The sequence below is a fragment of the Mastigoproctus giganteus genome, chromosome 5 (assembly GCF_048544385.1).
Source record: "Mastigoproctus giganteus isolate SK-2022 chromosome 5, ASM4854438v1, whole genome shotgun sequence".
Taxonomy (NCBI): Eukaryota; Metazoa; Arthropoda; class Arachnida; order Uropygi; family Thelyphonidae; genus Mastigoproctus; species Mastigoproctus giganteus.
Genome location: NC_143579.1, coordinates 8,905,458 through 8,920,102, shown reverse-complemented (window position 1 = coordinate 8,920,102; position 14,645 = coordinate 8,905,458). Strand labels below are relative to the sequence as shown.

The 14,645-nt window shown below is 39.4% G+C and overlaps 1 protein-coding gene across 2 annotated transcripts in view; it reads right to left on the bottom strand.

Moving 5' to 3' along the window:
- Ufd1 (ubiquitin fusion-degradation 1-like) overlaps positions 1 to 6,258 on the bottom strand; it is an 86,218-nt gene extending 79,960 nt beyond the window's left edge. Inside the window, exon 1 of one of the 2 annotated variants that reach the window (XM_090373898.1) lies at positions 6,149 to 6,258. In XM_090373898.1, the coding sequence (XP_090230024.1) occupies positions 6,149 to 6,151 (3 nt within the window). In that variant the 5' untranslated portion in view covers positions 6,152 to 6,258. Of the gene's footprint in view, positions 1 to 4,442; positions 4,522 to 6,148 lie in introns of those variants that run through there. The other variant, XM_090373899.1, reaches the window with a different exon arrangement.
- Between the last annotated feature and the right edge of the window lie 8,387 nt (positions 6,259 to 14,645).

Below are 14,645 nucleotides of genomic sequence, written 5' to 3'. Positions count from 1 at the left end.
ATTGCTGCTATGGATAAAGGGATGGTTAAGGGGGAGAAGACAGAGAGTGGTAATCAATGGACATTGCTCTTCGTTGACTAATGTTATTAGTAGAGTCCTTCAGGGTTCAGTGTTGGGTCCATTATTGTTTTCTGTATTTATAAATGATATTGATGATGGTATATCAAGCTTAATGTCCAAATTTGCAGACGATACAAAGGTTGGCAGGGTTGTTAAGGACACTACTGACGCTATGCTGCTGCAACAGGATCTGGAAAGGTTGAGCAGATGGGCTGAGAGGTGGCAAATGAAGTTTAACATTGACAAATGTAAAGTACTATACATGGGAAACAGCAACCCCAGAGCAATGTATCAACTCTGTGGTACTACACTGACAGTGGTAGAGAATGAAAAGGACCTGGGGGTAACTGTGCAGGCAGATATGAAGTTCTCTGAGCAGTGCAGACTGGCTGCAAGAGTAGCTCACGTGTATTGTCAATGATATATAGGAATTTTTCTAGCAGGGATAAGGAGGTGATTATTCCCTTGTATAAGGCAACGGTCAGGCCACACCTTGAGTACTGTATACAGGTCTGGAGGCCTCATTTTAAGAAGAATGTAGAGCTGCTGGAATGAGTACAGAGAAGGGCAACAAGATTAGTGAATGGAACAAAGGGTTGCTCTTACGAAGAAAGGCTTAAGTTTTGCAAATTAGTGTCTGGAGACTAGGCACCTGCGAGGTGATCTGATCGAGGTGTATAAAGCTTTGAATGGTTTGAGCATGCTCAATGCTGATGGGATTTTTCCACTTGTTCAGATTACAAACCTAAGGGGGCATAAATTCAAATTGAGGAAAGACAGATGTAGGGTAGATGTGCGGAAATTTGCCTTTAGCCAGCGGGTAGTTGGTTGGTGGAACAGACTTCCATCCCTTGTTGTGGAAGTTGATAGCCTAAATAAATTTAAGGCTCAGCTGGACAGGTATTTCGAACGAATGGAGGGGTGAAATGGAAGTGGTGTTTTTTTTTTTTGGCTGATGCTGCATAAGCTTGCTTTCTTGCATCATATGCCTCTACTAATGCTAATGCTAAAGACAGAGTGGTTTTCAACTGGACAAACTATTGGAGGAGATGAATAAGTAAAATGGGAATTTTTTTTTTTTTTTTTTGGCTGATGCTATATCAGCTTTCTTTCTTGCCTCATTTGCCATTGTTATTATTAATACCAATTTTATGCCATGAGCCCACAATCTCTTTAAGGCTGAATTTATTTACAAGGCTTACATTATAAACTTGCTCCTAATACATTGCAGCAAAATTCTAGAAACTTTCAAATTCAACCTGAATTTGCAATTTCTCAACATCACCTCATATATTTGCTAACTAAACACTTACAATGCATATGCTTAATATCATTAGTATCGACATTTAAACATGAATAAGTAAAATGGGAATTTTTTTTTTTTTTTTTGGCTGATGCTATATCAGCTTTCTTTCTTGCCTCATTTGCCATTGTTATTATTAATACCAATTTTATGCCATGAGCCCACAATCTCTTTAAGGCTGAATTTATTTACAAGGCTTACATTATAAACTTGCTCCTAATACATTGCAGCAAAATTCTAGAAACTTTCAAATTCAACCTGAATTTGCAATTTCTCAACATCACCTCATATATTTGCTAACTAAACACTTACAATGCATATGCTTAATATCATTAGTATCGACATTTAAACAATATGACTACAATGCATATGCTTAATATCATTAGTATCGACATTTAAACAATATGACCTTTTGAGCACTTAAAAGATAATTGTTCTACAATATCACCAACTTCTCATTTATTCCATCTATTCTTAGATTGCATAAAATATTCTACATTTTCCCGACAACAATGTAATCAAAAATAACTATCTTCTGAGTCAGTGGTGCATATCTTGCTCTCAGTGATCACACCATGCAGCCAGATACACAAGGGTATGCTGCACAAGGTTAAAGTGGGAATGTTGATGGGTATGCCTCATTTAATTTCCAGCTATTATGTCTGAATGCATATAGTAATTGTAATAGAGGCATGTGATGCAAGAAAGCAAGCTTATGAGCTTACGTAGCATCAACCAAAAAAAAAAAAAAAATTCACACAACCATTCCCTCTAAAAGTTTGTCCAATTCCTCCTTGAATTTATTTAAGCTATCAACTTCCACAACAACAGTTGGAAGTTTGTTAGCTTAGCATTAGCAAAGGCACATGATGCAAGAAAGCAAGCTTATATAGCATCAGCCAAAAAAAAAAAAAAAAAAACACTCTTATTTCACCCATCCACTCACTCCAAATGTTTGTCAAGTTCTGCCTTGAATCGGTTTAAGCTATCAACTTCTACAATGACAGATGCAAGTTTGTTCGGGCAATCAACCACCCGATGGCTAAAGGCAAACTTCCATCAAACTGCCAAATTTCCGGTGGTTAATTGTTCCAGCAATTAACCACCGGCTGGCTAAAGGCAAATTTCCGCGCATCTATCCTATAATTGTCTTTCCTCAATTTGAATTTATGCCCCCCTTGGTTTGTAATCTGAACAAGTGGAAGAATCCCATCAGAATTCAGCATGCTCAACCCATTCAAGGCCTTATACACCTCAATCAGTTCATCTCGCAGGTGCCTAGTTTCCAGCTGCTGCAATTTGCGGAACTTAAGCCTCTCATGGCAAGAGGATCCCTTCATTCCCCTCACCAATCTTGTTGCCCTTCTGCGTACACATGCAAACAGATCTACTTCCTTCCTAAAATGAGACCTCCAGACCTGTACACAGTACTCAAGGCATGGCCTGACCATTGCCTTATACAAAGGAATAATCACCTCCTTTTCCCTCCTAGCAAAATTCCTGTATATCATTGACAAAGCCCCTTGACCTTCCCTTGTAGCCTGTCTGCATTGCTCAGAAAACTTCATATCTGATTGCACAATTACTCCCAGATCTTTTTCATTTTCTACCACCCTAAGTGTAGTATCACACTGTTGGTACGTTACTCTCGGGTTACTTCTACCCATATGCAGTACTTTGCATTTGTCAATGTTAACTTCAGTTGCCACTTCTCAGCCCATCTGCCCAAATTTTCTAGATCCTGTTGCAGTAGCACACTGCCATTATTGTCATTAACAACCCTGCCAACCTTTGTATCATCTTCAAACTTAGACACTAAGCCTGATATACCTTCATCAATATCATTAATGAAGGTATATCAGGGCCCAATACTGATCCTCTGGGACTCCACTAATAACATTAATCCACAAAGAGCAGAAACATCCATTGATTACAACCCTCTATCTTCTCCCACTCAACCATCCTTTTATCCATTGTAGCAACTTACCCTGAATACCATTCTGCTCCAATTTGTACAGTAGTCTTCCATGCACAACAGTGTCAAAAGCTTTCCTGAAATCCAAATATATGACATAAATAATTATTTTTTGAATCCGGTTCCTTTGTAACCACATCATAGTATCCAATCAAATTTGCCAGACAAGACTTTCCTTTAACAAACCCATGCTGTGTCTAAATTATTGCTGCAGTTTGTCTAGATGATCCTGCAATGCATCTTTAACCATAGTCTCCATTATTTCACCTGGAACAGAAGTTAAACTAACTGGTCTGTAAATACTCGTGTCACCCTTCGATCCCCCCTTTGTGAATTGGGGATACATTTGCACATCTTTAGTCTGTGGAGACTTCCCCTGATTCCAAGGATGCGCTCATAATTATGGCTAAGGGTTTGCTTAGTTCCTTTAATATAACTGGATAGATCCCATCCATCCCAGGTGCCTTTCTTCTGTTTAACTTCAACAATTTCTCCTTCACTTTGCTCTCACTTATTACAAAATCATTAAGCACCCTATTACAATTTGATAAACTTCTGGCATTTTTCTTCCTTAATAACTCCTCACTTGTGAATGTAGATACAAAATACTCATTCAGTTTGTTTTCTATCTGAGCAGGATCATCAACAGTCGAACCATCAATATTAAGTGGACCAATTTGATTCATACCCTTCCTTTTAGAGTTTATATAAGTAAAGAAATCCTTGCTGTTTTTCTTAGCATCTTTTGTCAAAGATTTCTCATAGACTGCTTTGCTTGCCTAATCTCCTTCGTGACGTGATTACAGACTAGCTTATATCTGCCATAGGCTTCTGTGTCACCTGATAATTTTATACATCACATGCATTTTTCTTCTCTGCCACGAGTCTCATTAGTTCATTTGACAACCATTTAGGCCTAAACCTTAAACAATATTTCTTAACAGTAAAAACGATTAAGGGAACTTTATGACATTGACACACCTCGCCCCACACACACACCACAAGACGTGACTTAAAAATCAGTGCAAATATATGTACATATGTGAGAATGAAATTTAAACTACATACAGAGCAAAAGAGTTTATTTTCTCAGAAAGATACAACATGGTCCTCTTCAGTGTTTAGAGAAACCCACGTAGTTTGCAATATATACTGCTCCACCCATAGCCATATAGTTCATAGATGGCATCCTGAAACATCCTGCTTGAACCAGTTGCTGTGTCCAGAGACAATATCCTAGCAATTCTCAAACATGCTCTATTGATGACAAACTGAAGACAATGGTTAGCCACGGCATAGTGCTCATATGAGGCAAGTACCATGCAACACTAGACCATACCGATGATGCTGAACTGCAAGTTGAAATAAATCTTGTTGCATCAGCACTCAGTCAATAATACTTTATTAAAGTATATTATTGACTGAGTTTATCAAATACAGAGCCATACTACCAATTGGTAAAAAAAAAAAAAAAAAAAAAAAAAAAATGTAGTTTAACATGTACTTTAATAACATTTAAAAATCACACACGTCAGTTTTATCTAGATATACAAGCCCTGTGGGTGGAAAAAGTTCTACATACTATTGCAACAAGATCTACAAAAATTGAACAGATTAGACTAAAAAGTAACAATCAAGGTTTAATATTGATAAATGCAAGGTCCTGTGTATGGGCAGCTGTAATCCCAGAATAACATACCAATTAAATAGTACTACACTCACGGTAGTGTAGAACAAAAAGAGACCTCAAGGTAATTGTACAGTCCAACATGAAGTTTTCTGAGCAATGTGTACAGGCTGCTAAGAGGGTTCATGGGGTTTTGTCAATGATATTACAGAAACTTTTCCATAAGGGCAAGGAGAAAGCGATAGTTAAGCCACATTTTGAGGACATATAGATCTGGAAATCTCATTTTAAGAAGGATGTGAACCACTTAGAATGGGTGCAGAGAAATGCAACCAGTAAAAGTCATAAAAGATTACTCTTAGCATGAAAAACTACAAATTGCGGCAATTGGAAACTAGGTGCCTGTGAAGAGACCTGACTGAAGTGTATACTGATTTAAATGGATTGAGTGAACTTAATGCTAATGGCATCTTCCCTCTTTCTTGGACAACACACATAAAGGTCATAAAATTGAAAAAAAAAAAAAAAAAAAAAAAAAGGTGAAAATTTGCTTTCAGTTATAAAGTAATTGACTGGAACAAATTATCATCTGGTAGTGGTAGTAGTATTGTAGAAGTGCGTAGCTTGAATAAATTCAAGAAAAAATTAGACAAATTATTAGAGAGAATGTACATATCAGATGTTTTTTTTTTTTAATTTTCTTTTTTTTTTTTATTATTATTATTTATTATTATTTTTTTTATGGTGCTACATACATTCTTCCTTGCATTATTTGCCACTACTAAGTACCCACGGCTGCAATTCTTTAAGAGGGGCCAGCTGAAACCTTAATATTATTTTTCGGTAATTAAATTCATTTATAATAATCTGCATTGAAGTAAAACAAAACATGTTTCTAATTCACCAACTTCTTATCTTATTGATTTATGTGTTAGAATTCAAGAATTCAAATGTTTCCTTTTAACGCTCACATCTACATGTGGACACCCAAACACAATTCTACAAACACAGTGGGGGGGGGGATTCACTTTGCATCGGGAAAATCAGCTCTTAAGTCCCTGAATATACACATATTAAGGCACAGAAGGAAAATTACAAAGAAATTACACAAAACCGAAGTTTGCCAATAGCTACTCTGCATCAACTTAATAAGATTAAGCGAATCACTCAAAATTATTCTTACCATGGCTGAAAGTCAATTAACTACCTAAGCTGTCAAAGAATGAAAAATGAACAAAAACTACAGAGTAAACTATCTCTATTCGCTTGAAATCCGATCAAAAAAGGTTAAACAACAATAACGGACTTCTGGATAAATTATTTTTAAGAATTCTTGTCTAGATAAACATGCAGGTCTTCAAACACCGTAATTGAGATATACAACACAAATCAGCCGACTTCGCAAAAAATACATATCATCACACATATGATTACAGTAAAGGGACAGCAACATTAGGTGTGCAATTTCTCTCAACACAGCATGGCATTGACGACATCTCCCAATTCTGTTTCTACTTGTAAAAATTAATTAAAATTAATTACGCAAATTATTTAATTCGTACGAATTTAATATTATTCTTGAATTTTAAAAAGTTAATTAATTATAAATTCAATTTTTATATATACATTATAGATTTTTATATGTGTTATAGGTCCCCATGGACTGGAAGTAGTAGTAGTGGTAGAAGTAGTAGTGCATGTGATGCAAGAAAACAAGTGTATGAGCTCATGCAGCATCAGCCAAAAAAAAAAAAACAATTCCCACCAAATGTTTGTCCAGTTCCTCCTTAAATTTATTTAACCTATCAACTTCCAGAACGACAGATGAAAGGTTGTTCCAGCAATTAACCACCGGCTGGCTAAAGCCAAATTTCTGCACATCTATTCTACATCTGTCTTTCCTCAATTTCAAGTTATGCCCCCTTAGGTTCGTAAACTAAACAAGAGAAGAATCCCATCAGAATTCAGCGGGCTCAACCCGTTAAAGGCCTTATACACCTCAATTAGCTCACCGCGCAGGTGCCCAGCCGCTGCAATTTGCAGCAATTAAGCCTCTCTTGGTAGAGGATCCCTTCATTCCCTTCACCAATCTTGTTGCCCTTCTCTATACACGCTCAAGCAAATCTACATCCTTCCTAAAATGAGGCCTCGACCTGTACGCAGTACTCAAGGCGTGGCCTGACCATTGCCTTATACAGAGAAACAATCACCACCTTTCCCTGCTAGCAAAATTCCCGTATATCATTGACAAAATCCCCATGACCTGCCGTGGCAGCCTGTCTGCATTGCTCAGAATTTCATATCTGACTGCACAATTATTCCCAGAGTTTTTTCATTTTCTACCAAGGTAAGTGTACTATCACACAGTTGGTACGTTTCTCTGGGGTTACTTCTACCCAAACATATTTTTTTTTTTATGTGAACCCCAAACACGAGTGGTATTAGAACCTATAGTACATAGTACCGTGCTTGGGTTGGATGTTGAGAAGACGAAAGAAGATATTTGTTGACATTGGACTTGAACTTCTGTAGATTGTAATTTTCAGGAAATACGTATGAAGGAAGGTTGTTCCAGAAAACGGCAGTTGAATGAATAAACGAGGAAGATGAAAAGTTGGTTCTGTGAGTTTGAAGTTAGACAGTAAACGGACGTTGTCTGGTGGCCGCACGTGTTCGGACTGTTCTGAAAGAGAGAGGGGGACTTATAGAAGCCAATTCAGAAGAACAGTGCCCATGGAAGTATCTGTAGAAGAGGCATGCAGCAGAAACAGTACGTCTATGAAAAAGCGAGTGGGGACACTCTGTTAGACATGAATCATTAATTAACCTAACTGCCCTCTTCTGAAAGGAATCAAGAAGCCTGAGAGAGGTTTTTGGGGCACCACCCCAGATGTGGCAACAATATTCCATGGCAGGGCGGATTTGCGATTTATACAGAGTGAGCAGCTGTTTGGAAGAAAAGTAACGCCGAGAGCGAAAGAGAAAACCAAGTTTTTTAGATGCAGTGGAAGCAATATTTGTAATGTGGTTGTGCCAAGAGAGATTAGAAGTCAGGGTAATCCCCAAGAGAGATATATCATTTTGCCTAGAAATCGGAGTGTCACTAAAGATAAGCATAGGAGCAGAAGAATCCTTTTTGCGAGATATAAGACAAGGCTGAGTTTTAGAAGGGTTGAAATCAACTAAGTTGTCTTTGCCCCACTGGAGAATTACCTGAAGATCGGCATATAAGGAATTGGTAGCAGATTTTCGAGAAGTTGAAGCTGATTGAGCAGGACAAGGTTTCTCAAAATGGAAAGTTGAATGCAATGTGCTATCATTGGCAAAACTATGGATAGGATTTCCAGTCAATGGAAGAAGTTCATTGATATACAAGAGGAAAAGAGTGGGGGAAAGAACTGAACCTTGGGGGACACCGGCATTAGTGGAGAAGTTAGAAGACAGAGAGCCATATACCATCACCCTCAGTGAGCGATCAGAGAGAAAACTGGAGAACCAATTACTAAAAACAGTTGGCAAACCATAAGATGGAATCGTGTTTAGAAGACCTTTATGCCAAACACGATCAAAAGCCTTTGAGATGTCAAGAGCAACTACTTGTGTTTCACCGAAACTTTCCATTGAATTAGTCCATAAATGGGTAACATAAGCCAGAATATCACCAGTGGATCGACACTGACGGAATCCATACTGGCGATCGTTGATCAGACAGAAGGTTTCTAGGTAGTTTAAGAGTTGGCGGTTAATTGATTTCTCCATTACTTTAGAAAGAGTAGAAGTAATTGCAATGGGACGATAATTGGATGGGAGGGATTTGTCAACCTTTTTAGGAACTGGCTGGATATGAGCAAATTTCCAAGCAGAAGGAAAAACACCTTTGGAATAAGAAAGTGAAAAAAGGCGGCAAAGAATAGGAGTGAGTTCAGGAGCACAGGTTTTCAGAACAAGTGGAGAAATACCATCAGGACCTGGAGTTTCTTAGCATCGAGATTCATCAAAATCCTTCTCATATCTTTTTAACAGAAGACCACAGGAGGTATTGAATGGAGCGTGTTGGGAATGGTGGGAGGTGTTTTACCAAGATCGTTAATACATGAGTTGGAAGAAAAATGGGATGCAAGCAGGTCAGCTTTATCCTTGGCTGAAGTGACAACAGAACCATCTGGTTTGGACAGAGGTGGAAAGGAACAGAGATGGGCAAAGGTTGCGGCCAATAGCTTTGGCAAGAGACCAGAATGCTCGGCTACCATTAGGGCAAGAAGCAAGTTTTCTACTCTTAGCATGTTTAAACTCTAGTTTGGACTGATTAATAACTGCTTTACAATTGTTGCGCGCTTTGGTGTAGTCAGAAGATGACACTGAAGAATTAGAAACAAGCCAATTACGATATGCAACATTCTTCTCTTGGACAGCCTTAGCACATTTATTGGAAAACCAAGGTTTAGATAAGGGACGAGATTTTCAAGTGGAGTGTGGGATAAGGGATTCCATTCCTGCAAGAATAATTTCACTGACACGATCTGAGCAAACGTTGACATCAGAAGTTTTGAAACAGTAATCAGACCAAGGAAAAGAAGAAAAGAAGTCTCGCAGGTCATCCCATTTTGCCTTCTTGTAATGCCAAACAACACGAGGTTGGGAATAGCCATGAGATAAAGGTTCCATTGGAGAAGAGACAATCACCAAGTTGTGATCTGAGGTACCTAAAGGGCTACTCACTTCGACCGTGTACTTGGAAGGGTTGTTTGTGAGAAAAAGATCAAGCGTATTGGCTGTATGATTAGAATTGTCCGGTATTCTTGTAGGTAAATGAACAATCTGTGCAAGGTGATTATTAATTGCAAAAGCCTCAGCATCTCGACCTGCTGGATCAGTGTGACTAGAAAACGGAAGCCAGCTGGAGTTGTGAACATTAAAATCACCAAGGAAAATTACCTCACTGTTAGGAAAGTTGGACTGGAGAAAGTCAAGTTGAAAAGAGAGGAAGTCAAGGAGCTCCAACTGATTAATGGAGTTCGGAGAACGGTAGAGACAACAGATGAATTTGACACGATGAGGTAGAGAGATTTTAAGCCAGAGAAGATCAAAGAGAGGAGATTCCAAATAGCCAAGTCTCTGACAGGGAATATCAGAACGGACATATGCACAAGTACCACCTTTGAGGCGAAAGGAATCATACAGCGAATAATTTGGGCATCTGAGATGAGCAGTAGATGAATCAACCGATAACTGAGATTCTGTCTGAAAAAGTACATGGGGTTTGGCAGACTGCAAGTGGCAATGGACATCGTTGAGATTAGAATTGAGACCACGTATATTTGTGAAATGAATTAGGAAGTCCTTGGGTAGCCGGGTGGGCAGGAGCGGGAGTGCAGTAGCACACGCTCTTTGAGCAGACCGGGGTTCAAGCCCCTGACTGCTGAATACGGTCGATCTGCCAACCCGCACTGGACCAGCGTGGCAGATTATGGTCCATTTCCGTCAGCATGAATTGTTGAGGAGGCTTCCATCCTTCATTGGATTGATAATGGCTGCACTTTACTTTTTTTTTTACTGGGAAGTTTAGATGTTTTCGCAGATAAACTTACTCTATTAGTTTGATAATTCATGGTATATTCAATAGTAAGAAAAAGTGGGTGGGACATAGTGTATGAAGAAATGAAATTTTTGGATATGGCGTACATGTGGTAAGAATATACCCAGATCCTTGACATAACGTGGCCTCGACAATGCTCCCCGCATACACACTACTCGGACTCCCTCCAGTCACTATCTGGCAGAGTAGAGGTAGCAAGATTATACACTAGCTGATCCGGAAGCCTCCTAGAGAGTTACCAATAGGTTTGGTCCGGTGTACTAACTAGCGGTCGGCCTGCGAACACCGTTTTTGACCTGTACTCGAAATGTAAAGAATATTGGAACTCGCCACGACATTCATCATAACCTCAAAAGTCATCAATCATACTGCATGATGGAAGAGATAGGGAAGGGTAGACCGGAACTTAGCTCTAGAGAGTAAACATGGGTTCCACCACTTCAAGCCTCCAATAAGCAAAGTGGTGGTATTTCACCGGTTGATGAGAGTCATCTACCACCTAGTACTGCCTGGTAACATAGAGGGTCGGCTTTCCTCCATGTGGTTTGGGCGCCACACCTCGACCCCTGCTTACGTTGGTTCACACCTGGGTGGTCACCCACCATGTACTTGTGCATGGAGGTTATACCCAGGATTACTAACAGTCTCACCATCGTGTAGGTGCAAGCAGAAGATTTGGTTGTCACAGACCGTCCGGACTTGGGTCCACTTGATTTGAGAGTCACCCGAATATCAGTTCCATCAGCGTTTTAGACTCCCAGGTAGCACGTACAGCTTGTCTGGCATATCTGAGAGAATGTCTGTGACAACCTCAAGGACCAAACGTTTCTCTGGGGTTAGGGAAGTTTTGGGACAAGGACGTTTCTCTGGGGTTACTTCTACCCATATGCAGTACTTTGCATTTGTCAACTTTAAACTTCAGTTGCCACTTCTCAGCCCATCTCTCAAAATTTTCTAGATCCTGTTGCAGTAACACACTGCCATTACTGTCATTAATAACCCTGTCAACTTTTGTATCATCTGCAAACTTCGACACTAAGCCTGATATACCTTCATCAATATTATTGATAAATATGCAAAACAACAGAGGACCCAACACCGAACCCTCTGGGATTCCACTAATAACATTAGTCCATGAAGAGCATGTACCCATTAATTACCACCCTCTGTCTTCTCCCGCTCAACCATCCTTTTATCCATTGTAGCAACTTACCCTTAATACCATTCTGCTCCAATCTGTACAATAGTCTTCCATGCGCAACAGTGTCAAAAGCTTTCCTGAAATCCAAATATATAACATGAAAATAATTTTTTGCATCCAGTTCCGTTTTTACCACATCATAATATAAAATCATATTTGTCAGACAAAACTTTCCCTTAACAAACCAATGCTGTGTGTGAATTATTGCTGCAGTCTTGTCTAGATGATCCTGCAATCCATCATTAACCAGTGACTCCATTGTTTTACCCGAACAGAAGTTAAACTAACTGGTCTGTAATTACTCGTGTCACCCTTCGAATCCCACATTGCGAATTGGGGATACATTTGCACATCTCCAGTCCGTGAGGAACTCCCCTGAGTTCAGGGATGGTCTCATGAATATGGCTAAGGGTTTGCTTACTTCCTTTGCCGCCTCCTTTAATATAACTGGATAGATCCCTTTTACCCCAGGTGCCTTTCTTATGTTTAATTACAACAATTTCTCTCCACTTTGCTCTCATTTATTACAAAATAATTAACCACCCTGCTACAATTTAAAAACTTTCTGGCATTTTCAAGCCTTAATAACTCCTCATGTGTTACTGTAGATGCAAAATACTCATTCAGTTTGTCTGTTATCTGAGCAGGATCATCAACAGCCATCGATATCATGTGGACCAATCAGATTCATCCCCTTCCTTTTAGAGTTTATATAAATAAAGAAATCCTTGCTGTTTTTCTTAGTATCCTTTGCCAAATATTTCTCGTATCTGCCTTCGCCTGCCTAAACTGCTTTGTGACTTGATTACAGACTAGCTTATATCTGCCATAGGCTTCTGTGTCGCCTGATAATTTATATGAATCCCATGCATTTTTCTTCTCTCAGTCTCATTAGTTCATTTTATTGAGGCCTAAACTATGAACAATATTTCTTAATAGGTATGAAACTTTTAGTACTTTCCATGATTAATTCCTTTATTGCTTCCAACTTAGAATTTGCTTTTGGTTACACCTTCAGTTGGTCCCACTGCACAGAATTTGAAAACTGTCCGACCGCTATAGTCACCTTTACGGAAGCAAAAACCTTTTCCTTTACCCCTGACGGTTATAATATCCTTAAGTAAATCCAACATCAGTAAGCTGTGATCACTGCCACCTAGTGGTTCCTTTATCTGCAAATTCTTAATACATGAATGATCACTGCTGATGATCAGATCAAGAGTATTACCCTCTCTGGTTGCTTCTCGAATATGCTGCTGCAGCAAACAATCATCCAATAAATCCAAAAAAAGTCGTACTAGTGTGCGAGAGACCAATTCAAAAGGTTTTGATATGTATCACAAATTCACAAAGGGGATTCAAAAGGTGACACAAGTAACTACAGACGTTTTAGTGTAACTTGGTTTTAGGTTGACTGGTGGAGACGTTTTAGGTTGGTTGGTGGAACCGACTTCCATCACTTGTTGTTGAAGTTGATAACATAAACAAATTTAAGGCTCAACTGGACAGGTATTTCGAGCGAACGGAGGGGTGAAATGGGAGTGGTGGGTTTTTTTTTTTTTTTTTTTTGGCTGATGCTGAATGAGCTTGCTTTCTTGCATCATATGCCTCTGCTAATGCTAATGCTAATGCTAAAAAAAACTTCTGTTCCGGGGAAAGTAATGGAATCACTGGTTAAAGAAGCATTGTAGGATCATCTAGACAAGACTGCAGTAATAGTTAAGACACAACATGGGTTTGTTAAACGGAGGTCTTCTCTGATCAATTTGGTCACAAAGGAACTGAATGCCAAAAATAATTTTGTTTCAGGAAAGCTTTTGATAATGTTGCACATGGAAGACTGCTGTACAAATTGGAGAGGTATGGCATTAAGGGTAACTGCTACAATGGAAAAAGGGATGTTTGAGTGGGATATGACAGAGAGTGGTAATAATGGACGCTGCTCTTCGTGGACAAATATTATTAGTGGAGTTCCACAGGGTTCGGTGTTGGGCTCATTGTTGTTTTGTATATTTATCAATGATACTGATGAATGTATATCAGGTTGTTGTTGTTGTTATTTGGTTTTTAGGAATATTAGCAACTAAGGCCATATTGCTCCGGGGATATACAGTGGTCATTCCCTGACCTTTCCCATCTTCCGTATTTGGTGGTCACGGGCTCGAACCCCGTTCTAATTAAGAAGCGTGTGCTAGGCGCTGCTGCTCCTGCCCAACAGGCTACGGAGGCGCCGTATATCAGGTTTAATGTCCAAGTTTGCAGATGATACAAAGGTTGGCAGGGTTATTAAAGACAGTAAAGAAAGCATGCTACTCCAACTGGATCTATAAAAGTTGGGAAAATGGGCTGAGAAATGGCTACTGAAGTTTAATATTGACAAATGCAAAGTACTGCATATGGGTAGCAATAACCGCAGAGAAATGTACCAACTGTGTGGTACTACACTCAAGGAAGAAGAAAGCGAAAAACATCTAGGGTTAATTGTGCTGTCAAATATGAAGTTCGCCGAGCAGTGTAGACCGGCTGCCAAAGCAGGTCATGGAGTCTTCACAATGATATATAGGAATTTTGCTAGCAGGGACAGGGAGGTGATTATCCCGTTATACAAGGCAATGGTCAGGACACACCTAGAGTACTGTGTACAGGTCTGGAGGCTTCATTTTAGGAAAGATGTAGAAATGCTAGAACGAGTACAAAAGAGGTCAACAAGGTTGGTGAGGGAACAAAGGGGTGCTCTTACCAAGGAAGGCTTAAGTTCTGCAAATTGCAGAACCTAGAGAGTAGGCACCTGAGTATTGGTTTGATTGAGGTGTATAAGGCCTTGAATGGGTTGAGCGAGCTGAATGCGGATAGGATTCTTACTCTTGCCCGCACTATGTACCT